This window comes from Dasypus novemcinctus, chromosome 5, assembly GCF_030445035.2.
Source record: "Dasypus novemcinctus isolate mDasNov1 chromosome 5, mDasNov1.1.hap2, whole genome shotgun sequence".
NCBI lineage: Eukaryota > Metazoa > Chordata > Mammalia > Cingulata > Dasypodidae > Dasypus > Dasypus novemcinctus.
Window position 1 is genome coordinate 118,146,409 of NC_080677.1, and position 14,335 is coordinate 118,160,743.

The 14,335-nt window shown below is 39.0% G+C and overlaps 1 protein-coding gene and 1 non-coding gene across 3 annotated transcripts in view; one reads left to right on the forward strand and one right to left on the reverse strand.

Moving 5' to 3' along the window:
• SVOPL (SVOP like) overlaps positions 1–14,335 on the reverse strand; it is a 150,067-nt gene that overhangs the window by 36,665 nt on the left and 99,067 nt on the right. For both annotated transcript variants that reach the window (XM_071215296.1, XM_058297437.2), the window contains exon 14: positions 9,899–9,988. In XM_071215296.1, the coding sequence (XP_071071397.1) occupies positions 9,899–9,988 (90 nt within the window). The remainder of the gene's footprint in view (positions 1–9,898; positions 9,989–14,335) is intronic.
• On the forward strand, positions 10,490–10,592 carry LOC111765028 (U6 spliceosomal RNA). The gene has a single exon (XR_002797493.1). It is a non-coding gene; the product is annotated as a U6 spliceosomal RNA (small nuclear RNA).

Sequence of the window (14,335 nt, forward strand, 5' to 3'; positions counted from 1 at the left end):
ATTGGTGGTAGGGTGAGATGTTATACATGTTTGATGTTATATGTTTGTTTTTTAAGTTCACAACTATTATACATTTATTGTTTATGTATGAGTGATATATTTCAATTTTTTAAAAAGTTAAAAACAAAATAAAAAAACAACATTTGCTGTTTAAAAAAACAAAAACAAAAACAAAAAAAAAACACCACAGATTCCCAGTGCTGCTGATAAGGATAGAAACGGTCACAGAAAAACACACAGCAAACGGGGACACAGAGAGCAGACAACTGAGGGTGGGGGCGGAGGGGGAAAGAGGAGAGAAATAAATAAAAAATAAATCTAAAAAAAAAAAAAGAGAAGAGAAGAGAAAGATATGCCACTAAGAAGATTGAGAAGCAGACAGTAGAAAGCAAGGAAGAAAACCACAAGTTTCAGGGTGATGGAAGTTATGGTAAGAGAGTGATTCATGAGGGAGGACATGCCCATCATACCTTAAAGGCAGGGAGAGGTCAAGTGAGACGAGAGATTATGATAAACATTAGATGAGAGACATGGAGGTGGCAAGAGACTTCACCAAGAATCATGCTAGTAGCCTGATTGGAGCTGATGAAAGAGTAAGTGGAGGGAAGCAAATGGGGACAGTGAGGATAAGGAATTCTTTCAGGTATAATAGTTTGGTTGGAAAGAGGAGAAAAGAAACAGGCTGTAGTCAACGAGATTGATTTACAGTTTGATAACTGTGAAATCTTAAACATATTAAAATGCTGACTGAAATGATTTAGCATCAAGGGATAGAGTGAAATCACAGAGGAGATACAATCATAAATCTGATCTGGAGGCCTGCCCCCACCCCCCACCTGCTCCTCTGCCTGCGCCCCTTATAAATCTGATAAACTCAAGAGAATCAAATGACAAACCATTAGAAATGAGCTCAGTAAGCAGGTTGGTTTTAAAAAAAATCAATAGACAAAAAATCAATAGTCTTTCTAGACACAAAAAGCTAGTTAAAATATTATAATAAAAGTTATAAATGGAAGAAAATAATCTTTTTTACAGTAAAAAAAGGCATGAAATGCCTAAAGTAAACTTAAGTACGGGATCTATTTGAAGAACAGAAGGAAAACTGAACAAATGGAAAGACAAATCTTGTTCTCAGATAGGATGACAACACGGAAAAAAAAGTCAATTTTTCCTAAATTAATCCATACATTTAAAGAATCTTAATAGGATTTAGGTAGGCAAGGGAAGCAGAATATAACAAAATGATTCTAAAATTAATCTGAGAAAGAAGAGCAACAGGTGGAGCTCAAAGTGCCAATGTGCCATATATCTCAGAGCAATGAAAAGAATATGATAAAGTCAAAATCAGTCAGATCAATGGAATAAAATAGTGAGTCCAGGAATAGATCAAGTAACCGTGGGAACATATCAAATGGACATTTCAAATCTGGGAATCAAAAACAGCTTATCCAATATATTGTGTTGAGAAAACCTCCCTGCTTTAGACCTCACCCTTATATAAATTCCGGAGGCCTAGGAAAGGGCATGTCAGAGATTTTTGGGTTTCTTGATCTGGAGGCTGCCTATGCAGATGTGTTCACTTTATAAAAAGTGATTAAGCTGTACACTTAGAATTTGGACAGGTTTATATGTATGTTATGTTTCAATAAAAAGATAAACATTTTATACCTACCTCCCCCCCAAAAAAAATAGAATAGGTCACAGAAAGACTGAAAAAAAATAAAAATGTGTATTTTCATAATCCTGATCACAACCCAGAAATCATTAAGGAAAAGAGTGGTAATCTGATTGCCCATGAAATTAAAGAATCTATATGGGGGGGGAGGGGAAGCATAAACAAGGGTGAAAGACAAATGGAAAGTTAAGGGAAATATTTGCAATAAATCAGAAAAATGGTTAAAATCCTGTGTATATGAGGGATTCTTACAAATCAATGTTTTAAAGATCGAATTAGGGCAGCAGACTTGGCCCAGTGGTTAGGGCGTCTGTCTACCACATGGGAGGTCCGCAGTTCAAACCCCGGGCCTCCTTGACCCGTGTGGAGCTGGCCCATGCGCAGTGCTGATGCGCGCAAGGAGTGCCGTGCCACACAGGGGTGTCCCCGCGTAGGGGAGCCCCACATGCAAGCAGTGCGCCCCGTAAGGAGAGCCGCCCAGTGTGAAAGAAAGTGCAGACTGCCCAGGAATGGTGTTGCACAGAGAGGTGACACAACAAGATGACACAACAAAAAGAAACACAAATTCCTGTGCTGCTGATAACAACAGAAGTGGGCAAAGAAGAACACACAGCAAATAGACACAGAGAACAGACAACCGGGGTCGGGGGGGGGTAGGGGAGATAAATAAATAAATAAAATAAATCTTTAGGAAAAAAAATGGACCAAGGACCTGAATGGGCAAGCTACCAAATATAAAATATCCAATTAAAATATAAAAAGAATAATCAAAGAAATACTAATTATAATAATAAAGAGGTATCATTTATTGCCAGTGAGATTGGCAAAGATAAAAAAGACTAACAAAACCATTTGGCAAACATGAATCCAGCAGCACTCAAACACATTGGTACAACCTTCCCAAAGAGAATTTTAGCACTGTGTATTAAAACGTAAAAGAAACAGATCTGTGACCCACCAATCCAATTGCTAGGAATTTACCCTACAAAGATAATTGCATAGTTGGATAAAAATGTAAGCATAACCATGTTTATTACTTTTATAATAGAAAAACATCTGAAATAGTCTAGATGTTCAACAAATAGGAAATTAAGTAACTGATTAAACAATTGAAAGATAACTTTTGGATTATACATGGAATTTTTTTCATCATTAAAAAGGAATTATTTCGTATATTTATTGACATGAAAAATCTTTGTAACATACTGAGTACAAATGCAGGTTATAAAAAGGACATGATGGGAAATGGTTATGGCTCAACTGACAGAGGGTCCACCTACCATGCAGGGTCCAGAGTTCAAACCCAGGGCCTCCTGACCCATGTGGAGCTGGCCCACGTGCAGTGCTACTGTGCACAAGGACTGCCGTGTCACGCAGGGGTGTCCCCCATGTAGGGGTGCCCCATGCGCAAGGAGTGTGCCTCGTAAGGAGAGCCGCCCCATGCAAAAAAAGCGCAGCCGACCCAGGAGAGGCTCCGCACACACAGAGAGCTGATGCAGCAAGATGACATAACAAAAAAAGCAACACACTTTCCTGATGCCACAGACAAGAATGCAAGTGGACACAGAAGAACACACAGTGAATGGACACAGAGAGGAGACAATGGAGGGGAGGGAGGAAGGGGAGAGTAATAAATTTTTAAAAAAATAAATCTTTAAAAAATTTAAAAAATAAAAAGGACATGAACTATGATATATTTGCATAAAATATACATATTTATATATGTTTGCACAGAGAAATATTATGAAAGAATATCATTAAGACATTTATATTTGTGTTAAGTAAAGAGATGTTAGGTGGCTTTATTCTACTTTGTAATTCTTTGTTTTCTTCATGAGGAAGTAAAAAGTCATATGTGGTCAAAATTGCCTTTGAAAATCTCTTAAATCATCCAAATTGCAAACATATTTATGAACCCCCCCCCCTTAATATACAATTTCTCAATAAGTTCTTATTGGAAATCACTTATGAAAATATTAAATGGACATACTTTTAATTCCTGTAAATTTGTAGAGCTCTTATGTCATCTTATGCATTGATTCATTGAGATTCCATGCTTCAGAAGAAGAGACATTTGATAGGACAACAAAATCACTGCTCAGCTATGACAACTAAATTATGGTTTTGTGAGGCCTTGAAAAATAAGAAAGATCTTTCATCCTTATCTATGGTATGTTTTTCCCTGTATAGAAATTTAAAAATTTTATGCAGTCAGATTTATCATCTTTTCCCATATGTTTATACTACAAAGAAAGAGTTTTCCAGAATTCTTAAATCTCTTTTTACAGGAGACATATACTTAAATTCAATGGCAATGTAAAATTAGAGTTTTATTATAAACTCTTTCCATCCTTTCATCCCTCCAGTTCACTCTCTGTACAGTAGCCAGAGAGATCTTTTTAAAATGCAAAACCAATCTTGTCACTCTGATTAAAATTATTGATTAAATTATTTCCCACTGCTTCCAATGTAAAATACCAAGCCCTTAATGTGTTTGTGAGGCTCTCCATTCTTTTCCTGTATTTCTATTTTGCTTGAGATAAGAAGAATATTTCCTCTCCTAGAACACAACAATCTCTTTCCCATCTCATGGCCCTTATAGTAGCTATTGCCCTACTTGAAATGCACTTTTCATTTACACAGTTGCGAAGTTTTCATTCCTCAGGTCTCAACTCCATGTCAACCTTCCAGAGAAGTTTTAGCTAAAATGGTCTGTCACCCCTTCACTCATTATTATATTACTTCCAAAAGCACTCATTGCAATCTGAAATTATCTTAACTATTTGTATATTTATCCCACTTCAATGCATATTTCTTCAGGGCAATATAGATTTTCTTATGGTATACTGGCAAATGTTTAACATCAGGTTCTCAAAAAAAAAAAAAAAAAAGGCCCTTATATGCTGTGCTTGCTAATTTCCATGATGCAAGTACTGTATACCACCATGATGGCCAATTTTAAGCTACGAATTGTGATAACAACCAGTCCACAAAATTCCTGAAAATTTAACAATTAGCTCTCATAGGCAAGTACAGACCAACTCCAACATACCACTGGAACCTCACCTCACTTACTTACTGTTGTACGTAAATAGAACTAGAACAAAAAACATTGGATTAATGTTGAATTGGAATAAAATAATTTCATCTATATTATCAAATATAGGTTGTAGCTAATTGAGTCTAGCTAATTTGTAGCTTATTTAGTGTTCTAACTGCCAAACTGTTTAAGAGGGAGTCTAGAATTTGTAGAGAATTATGGAGAAACAACTTGTTGAGTGGATCATCAAAAAAAGATTCCTAATGAAGAGTCTCTGTTTACCCAGCTCTTTTCCGAATCCTGAAAGGCTAAATGATTTCAAGTAGAAAGAACAAAGCTGCTCAAGAGAATGCAAGCACATAGATGTGGCAAGGTAGGAGGAGGGCCAAAGAAGAGCCAGTTCAGGCTGTGTTTGGTGGACTGTGAACTTTGAGGGGATGATGACTTTGAAGTGATAAGACTAGAGATTGAGAACAGAAGGGAAAAAGACAAAAAGGATTTCTCAGAGTTTTTCTGGGGGTTATAAATAGATTTCCCCTTTGACATTCCTTTGAGAGCTTTTCGTAAAGACTTAAAATGTTTTTCAATGCTTTGTTTGGATGTTGGACTGTTTCTTTGGCTTCGACACTGTGTTAAGTCTGACAAGAAAGAAGCACACCGTCTTTCTTGTGTCACCTGTGCCCTGCACTTGAAACCATGGTTCGGTTGCCATAACTTCCCCCTTTCTTCACTCTCATCACAAATTGCTTTTAACTTCCCCCTTTTTCTACCCTTTCCTCAAACTGTCTGCCATGGGCAAAACGAGCCCAGACTGGCCAGTAAAAATTACCCAGCCACACGCATGTACACTTGCTGCCAATTATAACCTTAAGTAACATTTCCTCAGCCCCTCACTCCATGCATCCCCCTGCCATGGAGCATGCCTAAGATGTCATTTTAATAACTTGCGATGCATGATCCAGGATGTGAGACCTCTGTGCATGCTCCCATGACCATGCCTATGCCATAAGCCCTTCCTCATCTATAAAAACCCACTTGACCCCATGATGAGGGAGACAGGTTTGAGCCTTGCCTCCTGTCTCCTTGCTGGTTTATCTCATAATAAAACTTTCTTTCCTCAATGTCAGGAAGCAGACGTGGCTCAAGTGGTTGAACGTCTACTTCCCACATGGGAGGTCCCAGGTTCAATTCCCAGTACCTCCTATAAACAACAGCAACAAAAACAAACAAACCACAAGCAAAACAACATGGAAAAACCAGCTCAGGGAAGGTGGTGCAGCTCAGTGGTTGAATGCTGGCTTCCTACATACAAGATCCCAGGTTCAATCCCCAGCCCCAGTACCTTAAAAAAAAAATTCTGGTGTTACAATATTCGCTTCTGTGTGCATCAGGCAGCGAGTCCATTGCTGGGTAACACACTGTCCACAGCCATAGGGCCATGATCTATAAGGTCCTTCAGTGTGAACCTGGAGTGAAACCCAAAGCTTGAAGGACATTAGCCAGCTGTAATGGGGCCAACAGGCCCTACATCCCTGAACCAAGTGGTGCCTGGCTGGGGCTAAAGTGCCTGGCTTCTTGAAGTTACCCAGAATGAGTGGGGAGACCATGTTGACCTAACATAGGGGACTTATACTGGTCCCTTCTGTATTTTTTGTGAGTCTTTAATACTTCTATGGCAAAATTACCCTCTTTGTTTTCTTGGACTGTATACCTACAACTCCTTTATTTCCACTACCATGAAGGTTTCTAAATGTCTTGAAACTTAACCATTAAGTTTTCTAAATGTCTTGAAACTATGATTAAGGTTTCTAAATATCTTGAAATATTCATTTTTAAAGAGATATTTGTATTAAACTTATAAATATAGTCATTAGAAATACTAATTAATGTATCAACATTTTAACTGGTTTAATGGACTGTTTAGGAAAGGAGGAAGAGAAGGAGAAAGAGAAGGAGGACAAGAAGAAGAAAAGTAGCAACAGTTGATGAGAGTCTAAGCCAATCCCTTGGCATTTTTCCTATTAATGGCAGTGCCTTTCAGAGGGTGATCTGCAGACCAAGTGCATCAGATTCATTTGGAGTACTTGGGGTAAAAATAGAGGTGATTGGTCCCCATCTATAGAATCAGAATCTCTGGGTAGAGTCCAAAAATCATTATCAAGTTATCCTAGTAATTCTTATAGGCCCTAAAGTTTGAGAACCACCTCCAAGGGAAGACTGACTGATTAGCTCATGAGATTGATACTAAGCTCTACCATCTGCCTGGTGCAGCTCACCCCAGCCCAACTCTGGGCAAATAGGCTGGGCATGAGCACATATTTCTTAGACCCTAAACTTCTCCCTCCAACCTGTTAAAGAAAGCAAAACATCCCAACTGCATACTGATTGATATAACTTAACTGGATTTAAAAGTATTTTTGTTATTACAAAATATTTATTTGAACAGGATTTGACCTTTATTGTTATTGATCATTGTTATCCTGATAAGCTAACATTTATTGAGTACTAACTTGTATGACAAATATTAGGCTAAATGCTTTACATTTTTTAAAAAAAACCATTAATCCTCAGAACAAATCTATCTGGCAGAATCTATTGTTTAGTCCCATTTTACAAATGAAGGTGGCCCAGGGATGAGGTAACTCAGATGTTAGGAGTTGAGAAGTCCCTGTCTACAGGATGCTACATAGAGCTGAGCCTTATAGCCCCCAGGAGATCTGGTCCCAGTTGAGTTTTTTCCTATTCCACAAACCTACCTTGTGTGGCTTCTGGGATAAGTACCTACAAATATCTAGAGAAAATATTCCAGGTGGTTGAGAATCAAGAGACTCATCTCTTAAAACTCGGGAAATAAACTATGCCTTGGTTTGGTCACACTCTTCTTTACATTAGATTCTTTCACTGTTAGGTTCTGCTCTGAAATGATGATATAATAAGTATAAAAGAATTCTGAGAAGCAAAAGCACAAGACAAAAGTTGCTCCCATTTTTGTTTAAGACATACTGGCAAAACACTCCCAAGATAGTTAAAAAGTGGGTGATGGCAAAGTCCTATGTTAAATTGTAGTAAATACATTTTTGTTTTTAGGAGCTGTAGCAGTTTGATATGGTTATGAATTCCAAAAATAGATATTGGATTATGTTTGTAATCTGATCTGTACCTGGGCGTGATTGAATTACGATTAGGGCTTTGATTGGGCCATGTCATTAGGGCCCAAGGGGTGGGGACTACACACAGATAAAAGGCATGGCAAAGGACAGAGCTGGAGCTCTTGTTGCGAAGTTTCTTTCTTTCTTTTTTTTTTTTTAAGATTTATTTATTTCTCTGCCCTCCACCCCAGCCCAGTTGTCTGTTCTCTGTGTCTATTTGCTGCGTTGTCTTCTTTGTCCGCTTCTGTTGTTGTCAGCGGCACAGGAATCTGTGTTTCTTTTTGTTGTGTCATCTTGTTGTGTCAGCTCTCTGTGTGTGTGGTGCCATTCCTGGGCAGGCTGCACTTTCTTTCACGCTGGGCGGCTCTCCTTACGGGGCGCACTCCTTGCGTGTGGGGCTCCCCTATGCGGGTGACACCCCTGCATGGCACGGCACTCCTTGCGCACATCAGCACTGTGCATGGGCCACCTCCACATGGGTCAAGGAGGCCGGGGTTTGAACCGCAGACCTCCCATGTGGTAGACGGACGCCCTAACCACTGGGCCAACTCCACTTCCCAGCAAGGTTTCTTAATGTTGGAGTTTTGATGTTGGAGTTTGATGCTAAAGTCTTAAGCTGGAGCCCCAGGGAAAAAGACATAGCCATTTGCCTGACAGTCTACAGCTAACTTTGTGGAGAAAACAGAGGCACTGAGCCCAGAGGAACCCAGGAAGCCTGAACCCTCACAGACGTTGGCAGCAACCTTGCTCCAACATGCAGAAATAGACTTTGGTGAGGGAAGTAACTTATGCATTATGACCTGGTATCTGTAAGCTCCTACCCCAAAGAAATGCCCTTTATGAAAACCAACCAATTTCTGGTATTGTGCATCAGCATCCCTTTGGCTGACTAAACTGGAGGTATCAGGAACTAGTATCACTGAGTTACATCCTTTCCCCAATGAGAGTTGGCTTTTTTTTCATTTGTTGGTTTGTTTTGTTTTTAGGAAGTACCAGGAATTGAACCCAGGACCTCGTACATGGGAAGCAGGTACTCAACCATTTGAGCTACATCCCTTCCCTAGTAAATACATTTTAAGTCTGCTCAGTCCATGACAACCCCCTTTCTCTGAAAACTGCATCTCCCCAAGCTGTATTTATACATGACCCTGGCTTTTGGTCACAACTGGTTTAGGTCAAGAATGGACAATTAACCAGACCTGGGTCAGAGTGCCTTTCTTGGGATTTAGAAAGACCTAAACAGTATCTTCTGGGGGCTGGATCTGAGGATATATGTTTGGGGTTTATGGGACTACTATGTACACAGGCAAGCAGTGTACACTGGTCTTCGGGGAGAGAAGATTTAAGCCTATGTGCTCAGAGAGTTGGAGATGAGTGACCATGGGCCCAGGCAGACACGTGGAAGGCAGGGCCGGCATTCTTGACAGCCTCCCACTTCCTGCACCTGGTCCTCCCCAGGCCTACCTATACCCTGCCTTTTTTACTGCAGCCAACTCAGATGGGTTTTTATAGCTTGTGACCAAAGAGAATAGCAAGGGTGCTGGTAGGCAAGTTGTTTGGGCCTCTGAAGAAACATGACCCTGCAGATTACCACATCTGCCTCTGTTTCCTCTTCTGTAACAAACTTCTGTCTGGGGTTCCAGGCCACCCCTGGGTTTTGTTCCGGCCTGCACCTAGTTTGCCACGCACTGGACTTACACTGCCCAATGCCACCTCCCTGTGCTCAGCTTAACCTCCCAGAAATGACTCAGGCACCTCGTGTCACCCATTTCTTTTGCATCTTCCTCCAACGATGCCCAGCCTAAAGCTGAGCAGACCTTGTAATGCTCCTGACTGGAAGCCTGCAAGTCTGGTGGCATTAATGTAGCCTTTTTCCCTACCCAAATTCACCAAACAATGGAGAAATTGTACCTTAAGAAAACTCATTAGGTAAACTGAAATCCTGGGTTACAACCTTAACTTGAATAGACCCAGCATCTCTCTTTCTCCACTTCCTTTATACTCATTCCCCCAGGAGAAATTCCTCCCAAATACCTGTGATATGAATGGTGCCACCATTGCACCGATGCGACACAGGGAGCCGCTGATTCCCATGCCCAAAGCACGCATTGCCGTGGGGTAGACCTGAAGAGGGGGAGAGGCACAGGAAGCATCAGTTACTGAGTTTACACCTCTTCTTTCCAGATTCTCTTCTTACCTTCTCTCCCCAGGTCAAATGTTGGACAGAAAGGTAAGCTCTTGAATCAGATGAAAGATTTCAACTTTAGAGCTACTAATGTAACAGAGCTACATAAAGGCTCTACTGGATGGAAAGAAAATCCTCCCCAAATAATAATAATGTTCCAATGAAATCTTTCATACAGATACAAAAAATTGACTAGAACACCAAGGGAAAATATTGCCTGTCATACCATTTAACATATTCTCTTTAAATTTACCTTATTCTTTGCTGTTGTAATATCTTATGGCATATTCTACCTTCTTGTTGCAAATCTTTTTACATTTATGGTAAAAACTCATTAATTCATATTTCATTGATTATGAATTCTTAATAATTTTAACAGGGACTAAAAGAAGTTTAACAAGTAGACAAATACTTAATAATTAAGACTGTAGTGAGAGTACATGCTTTAGCAGCATGTATACTAAAATTAGAACAATACAGAGAAGATTAGCATGGCCCCTGCACAAGAATGACATGGAAATTCATGAAGTATTCCACATTTTTTAGTCATAGAGTGTTATCTCAGTGGGTGGAGACCCACACCATAACCAACAAATATTACATTCCTATCCTGGGGAGTTCCTGCCACATTCTCATATGAAGAGGCAAGAATCTCTAGAGCACATATGAAGTGCATAATAAAAGAAAACAGACCAATATACCAAGCCTTCTGTATTAATGCTTGTACTTATAAACCTTAATCTTGTAAAATTGAAACTTAACCTAATAATATCTATTACCTAAGAGTTACCTCCTGAAAATCTCTTTGTTACTCAAATGTGGCCTGTTTCTAAGCCAAATACAGAAAATAAACTTACTATCTACACCCAGAGTGGGACATGACTCCCAGGGATGAGCCTCCCTGGCACCGAGGGATTCATAACAAGGGCCAACCAGTGATGCAATTGGAAAAAGATCTTGACCAAAATGGGGAAACATTAAATACAAAAGTTTTTACAGCTAAGAGAATTCAAAGTGAGTTTTGGTAGGTCATTACCGAGGTTACGCTTATGTACATCTCAGGTGGGTCTCATTGACTGCCATGGTGAACAAAGCCTCAAACAGGGGTGCTCCTGAGGGCCCTAGAGACATCCAAACTCTCTAGGCATGGCACACAATCCCATGAAATCAGCATCCCATTGGTGGGCCTTACCTTGGAATATATGATAACCTATTTCCCCAATGTATCATATTTAGATTCATTTATAATTTCCCTACACAAGGCTCTTCTGCCCCTGTTATTTGCACCTATAATTAGTACTATACACATTAAATATATGTGCTAGAGACTTAAATCTCTGGTCTGTTCATATGCTGGTTAAGCCCCAAATCTCAGCAGAGTTGCAGCCAATACTTACCCTTCAGTTCATCCAACCTGCCCAGGACATCTAACAAAATGATGGTGATGGACAACTCCCATTCCAAAAGTCAAAGAGTGTCTACAACCGCAAACAAAACAGTTCCTTCCATCTGCCCCATAAGATCTAACCTTCTTCTCAGTATGAAGCAGAATGGGCATCACTATCCCAAAATTCTCAGTACTGAGGAATGAACAAACATAAGGGGGAATGCAACCATGGACCAAAGTAGACTTATTATTGTAGTAACTAAAGAACTTGTAATATTGATATAAAGATATAGGTTAGCAGAGGTTCTGAAGGAAAGAATAAGTGGAACATGGAGCATTTTTAGGGCAATGGCATTGAGCTGCATGATATTGCAGTAATAGATACAGGATATTATACATTTTGTCAAAACCTATAAAATTGTGTGGCACAAAGTGTATAACTATACACCTTGGTTAATAGCAGGGCTTCAACATTTGTTCATCAATTGTAACAAATGTACCACACTAATGTAAGATGTTATGAAGAGGGGAAAATGTGGGAGGGAAGTGGGTGGGGTATATGGGAATCCCCTATTCTTTCTATGTGACTTTTCTGTAATCGAAAATTTCTTTAAATGTAAAGTTTATTATATGAAAAACAAAAAAGAGGTGAACAGAAGTAACCTGGTAGTTAATAGAGGCAGTCAAATCTAAATTGAATCAGCCTATTTGTAGCAGTTTAATATTATTGATGAATTCCAAAAAGAAATATTGGATTATGCTTGTAATCTGATCTGTACCTGGGCATGATTGAGTTTTGATTAAGGTGTTGAGTTCCCACCCCTTGGTGGGGTGGGGACTCACAGATAAAAGGCACAGTAAAAAACAGAGTTGAGGGTTTCTCATGCTGGAGTTTTGATGTTGGAGTTTGATGCTGAAGATTTAACCTGGAGCCCCGGGAAGTAAGCTCACAGAGGAAAAGAGAAGCCAGGCCCAGGAAGAAAGGAAACTTGAACCCAGAGAAAAGCAAGCCCCAGGAACATAGGAACCCAGGAAGCCTGAACCCTCACAGACACTGGCAGCTGTCTTGCTTCAAATAGACTTTGATGAGGGAAGTAATTTATGTTTTATGGCCTGGTATCTATAAACTCCTACCCCAAATAAATACCCTTTATAAAAACCAACCAATTTCTGGTATTTTGCATCAGCACCCCTTTGGCTGACTACTACACTATTCTTCTCATTTTCCCTATAACTAAAGAATTTAAAATGTATTTGGTGGGAAAGTGGGGTTAGGATGTGGTCCTGATATGATAGTTTTCCTAGAAATGACCTTCATGATCAAAAGCAATGGAGTTGAAACACCCCTTTTTTGCTTGTTTTTATCTGGTTTTATGCCCTCTTTTCCTAAAAGAGCTGCAAGAATAGAATCACCTTTTCAGTGAAAGAAACTGAAATAAGTTTTATTTAAAAAAATTTATTGAGACTGTCATTACAAATTTTGACAAGATGTTCCTGCCAATGCTGCAGAATCCTGGCTGGGAATCAGAACTTTCTGGACATTTAGGAGGGAAACAGATTCAGTACAGATGTTATGGAAAGTATAGTTACAATTGTGGAATTCTTGAGTACTTATTATCTGCCAGATTGAATATATTACCCAAGAGTAAAACAAAACAAACAAACAAACAAACAAAACTATAGGAAGAATATTTAAAAATATGAAAGAATATATTAATATATATTTCAAAACTTGGAAAATTTTGTTTTAATGCTATATAATCCTGCTAAACCCATTTTTATCAACTCAGTAAAGCAAAGCACGTAGCATCTTTAGGTGGCCACACCTTATTAGTCACAATCTGTCCAGTGCAAAAGCAAGAGGCTTTCCTTTCTCAGGAGAACCCTTCTATATCTTTAAGAGCAGGTCTAGGGGTGGAACACTTTTTTTTTTTAACAACAAAGTATCAAAAAAAAAAAACCTTAGAAATTAAACTTTAAATGAGCAAATTCTAAAATATGCTTAATTGAGCATCCCAAATATAATTTTAGACGTTCATCATGTTACACATGGGAGATTTGTAAGTTTGTAAATTCAAAAAATAATTTTGAAAGAATATGTTAATGGAAATGAATGAAGTATTATGCATATGCCAAATGTCTCATTTTCCTGTTTTTATCTGGGAGTGGGAGAAACGGGGGGTGGGGTGGGCGGGGGAGAGTATTTTTCGTCTATGACTTTAATGTTTCTGGATGTGCTACGTCTTTAATCTGGACAGAACTCTATATTTCCTGAGATGAAAATTAACGCAGCTTATCAGTCCCCATATCACTGTTTTCTCTACACAATGAATGACAAAGCCAGTTAAAATACTTTTAAACTTCCTATTCAAATACGATTTTATTTCTAGAAATATTAGCCCTTTACAGTGAGGGTTTTTGATAAAATCTTCTAGCTACCTCAGGCAGTGCCTTGCACATGGTAGATGTATTAAGTAAATAAATAAAGAGTAAATCGCTTTTATGTTCAAATTTAATTTATGTGCATCAAACAACAGATGGAGGGGAAATGACCTTCTAAAATAATAAAGGTGAAAATAGATTCTAATTTCAAAAGGAAAGAGAAATAGAGAGTTTTACATTTTTGTAGCCACATGACGCTACTGGACTATTTTTTTCTAGAAGCATGGTACTAAGGCAATGAGATGTCTTTTACATGCTCCTTGTTTAGGAAGCTAGGATGAAGGTCCTATCTTTCTCTCAGAGACTGGCTTTCACTAGACTAAATGAAGGAAGAAGAAACCCATATTAAATAATCCCTTATGGTGTGTTATTTTTTAATGTACCGGGGCTGGGGATTAAACCTGGGACCTCTTATGTAGGAAGCAGGTACCCAATCACTTGAGCCATGTTTTGATGG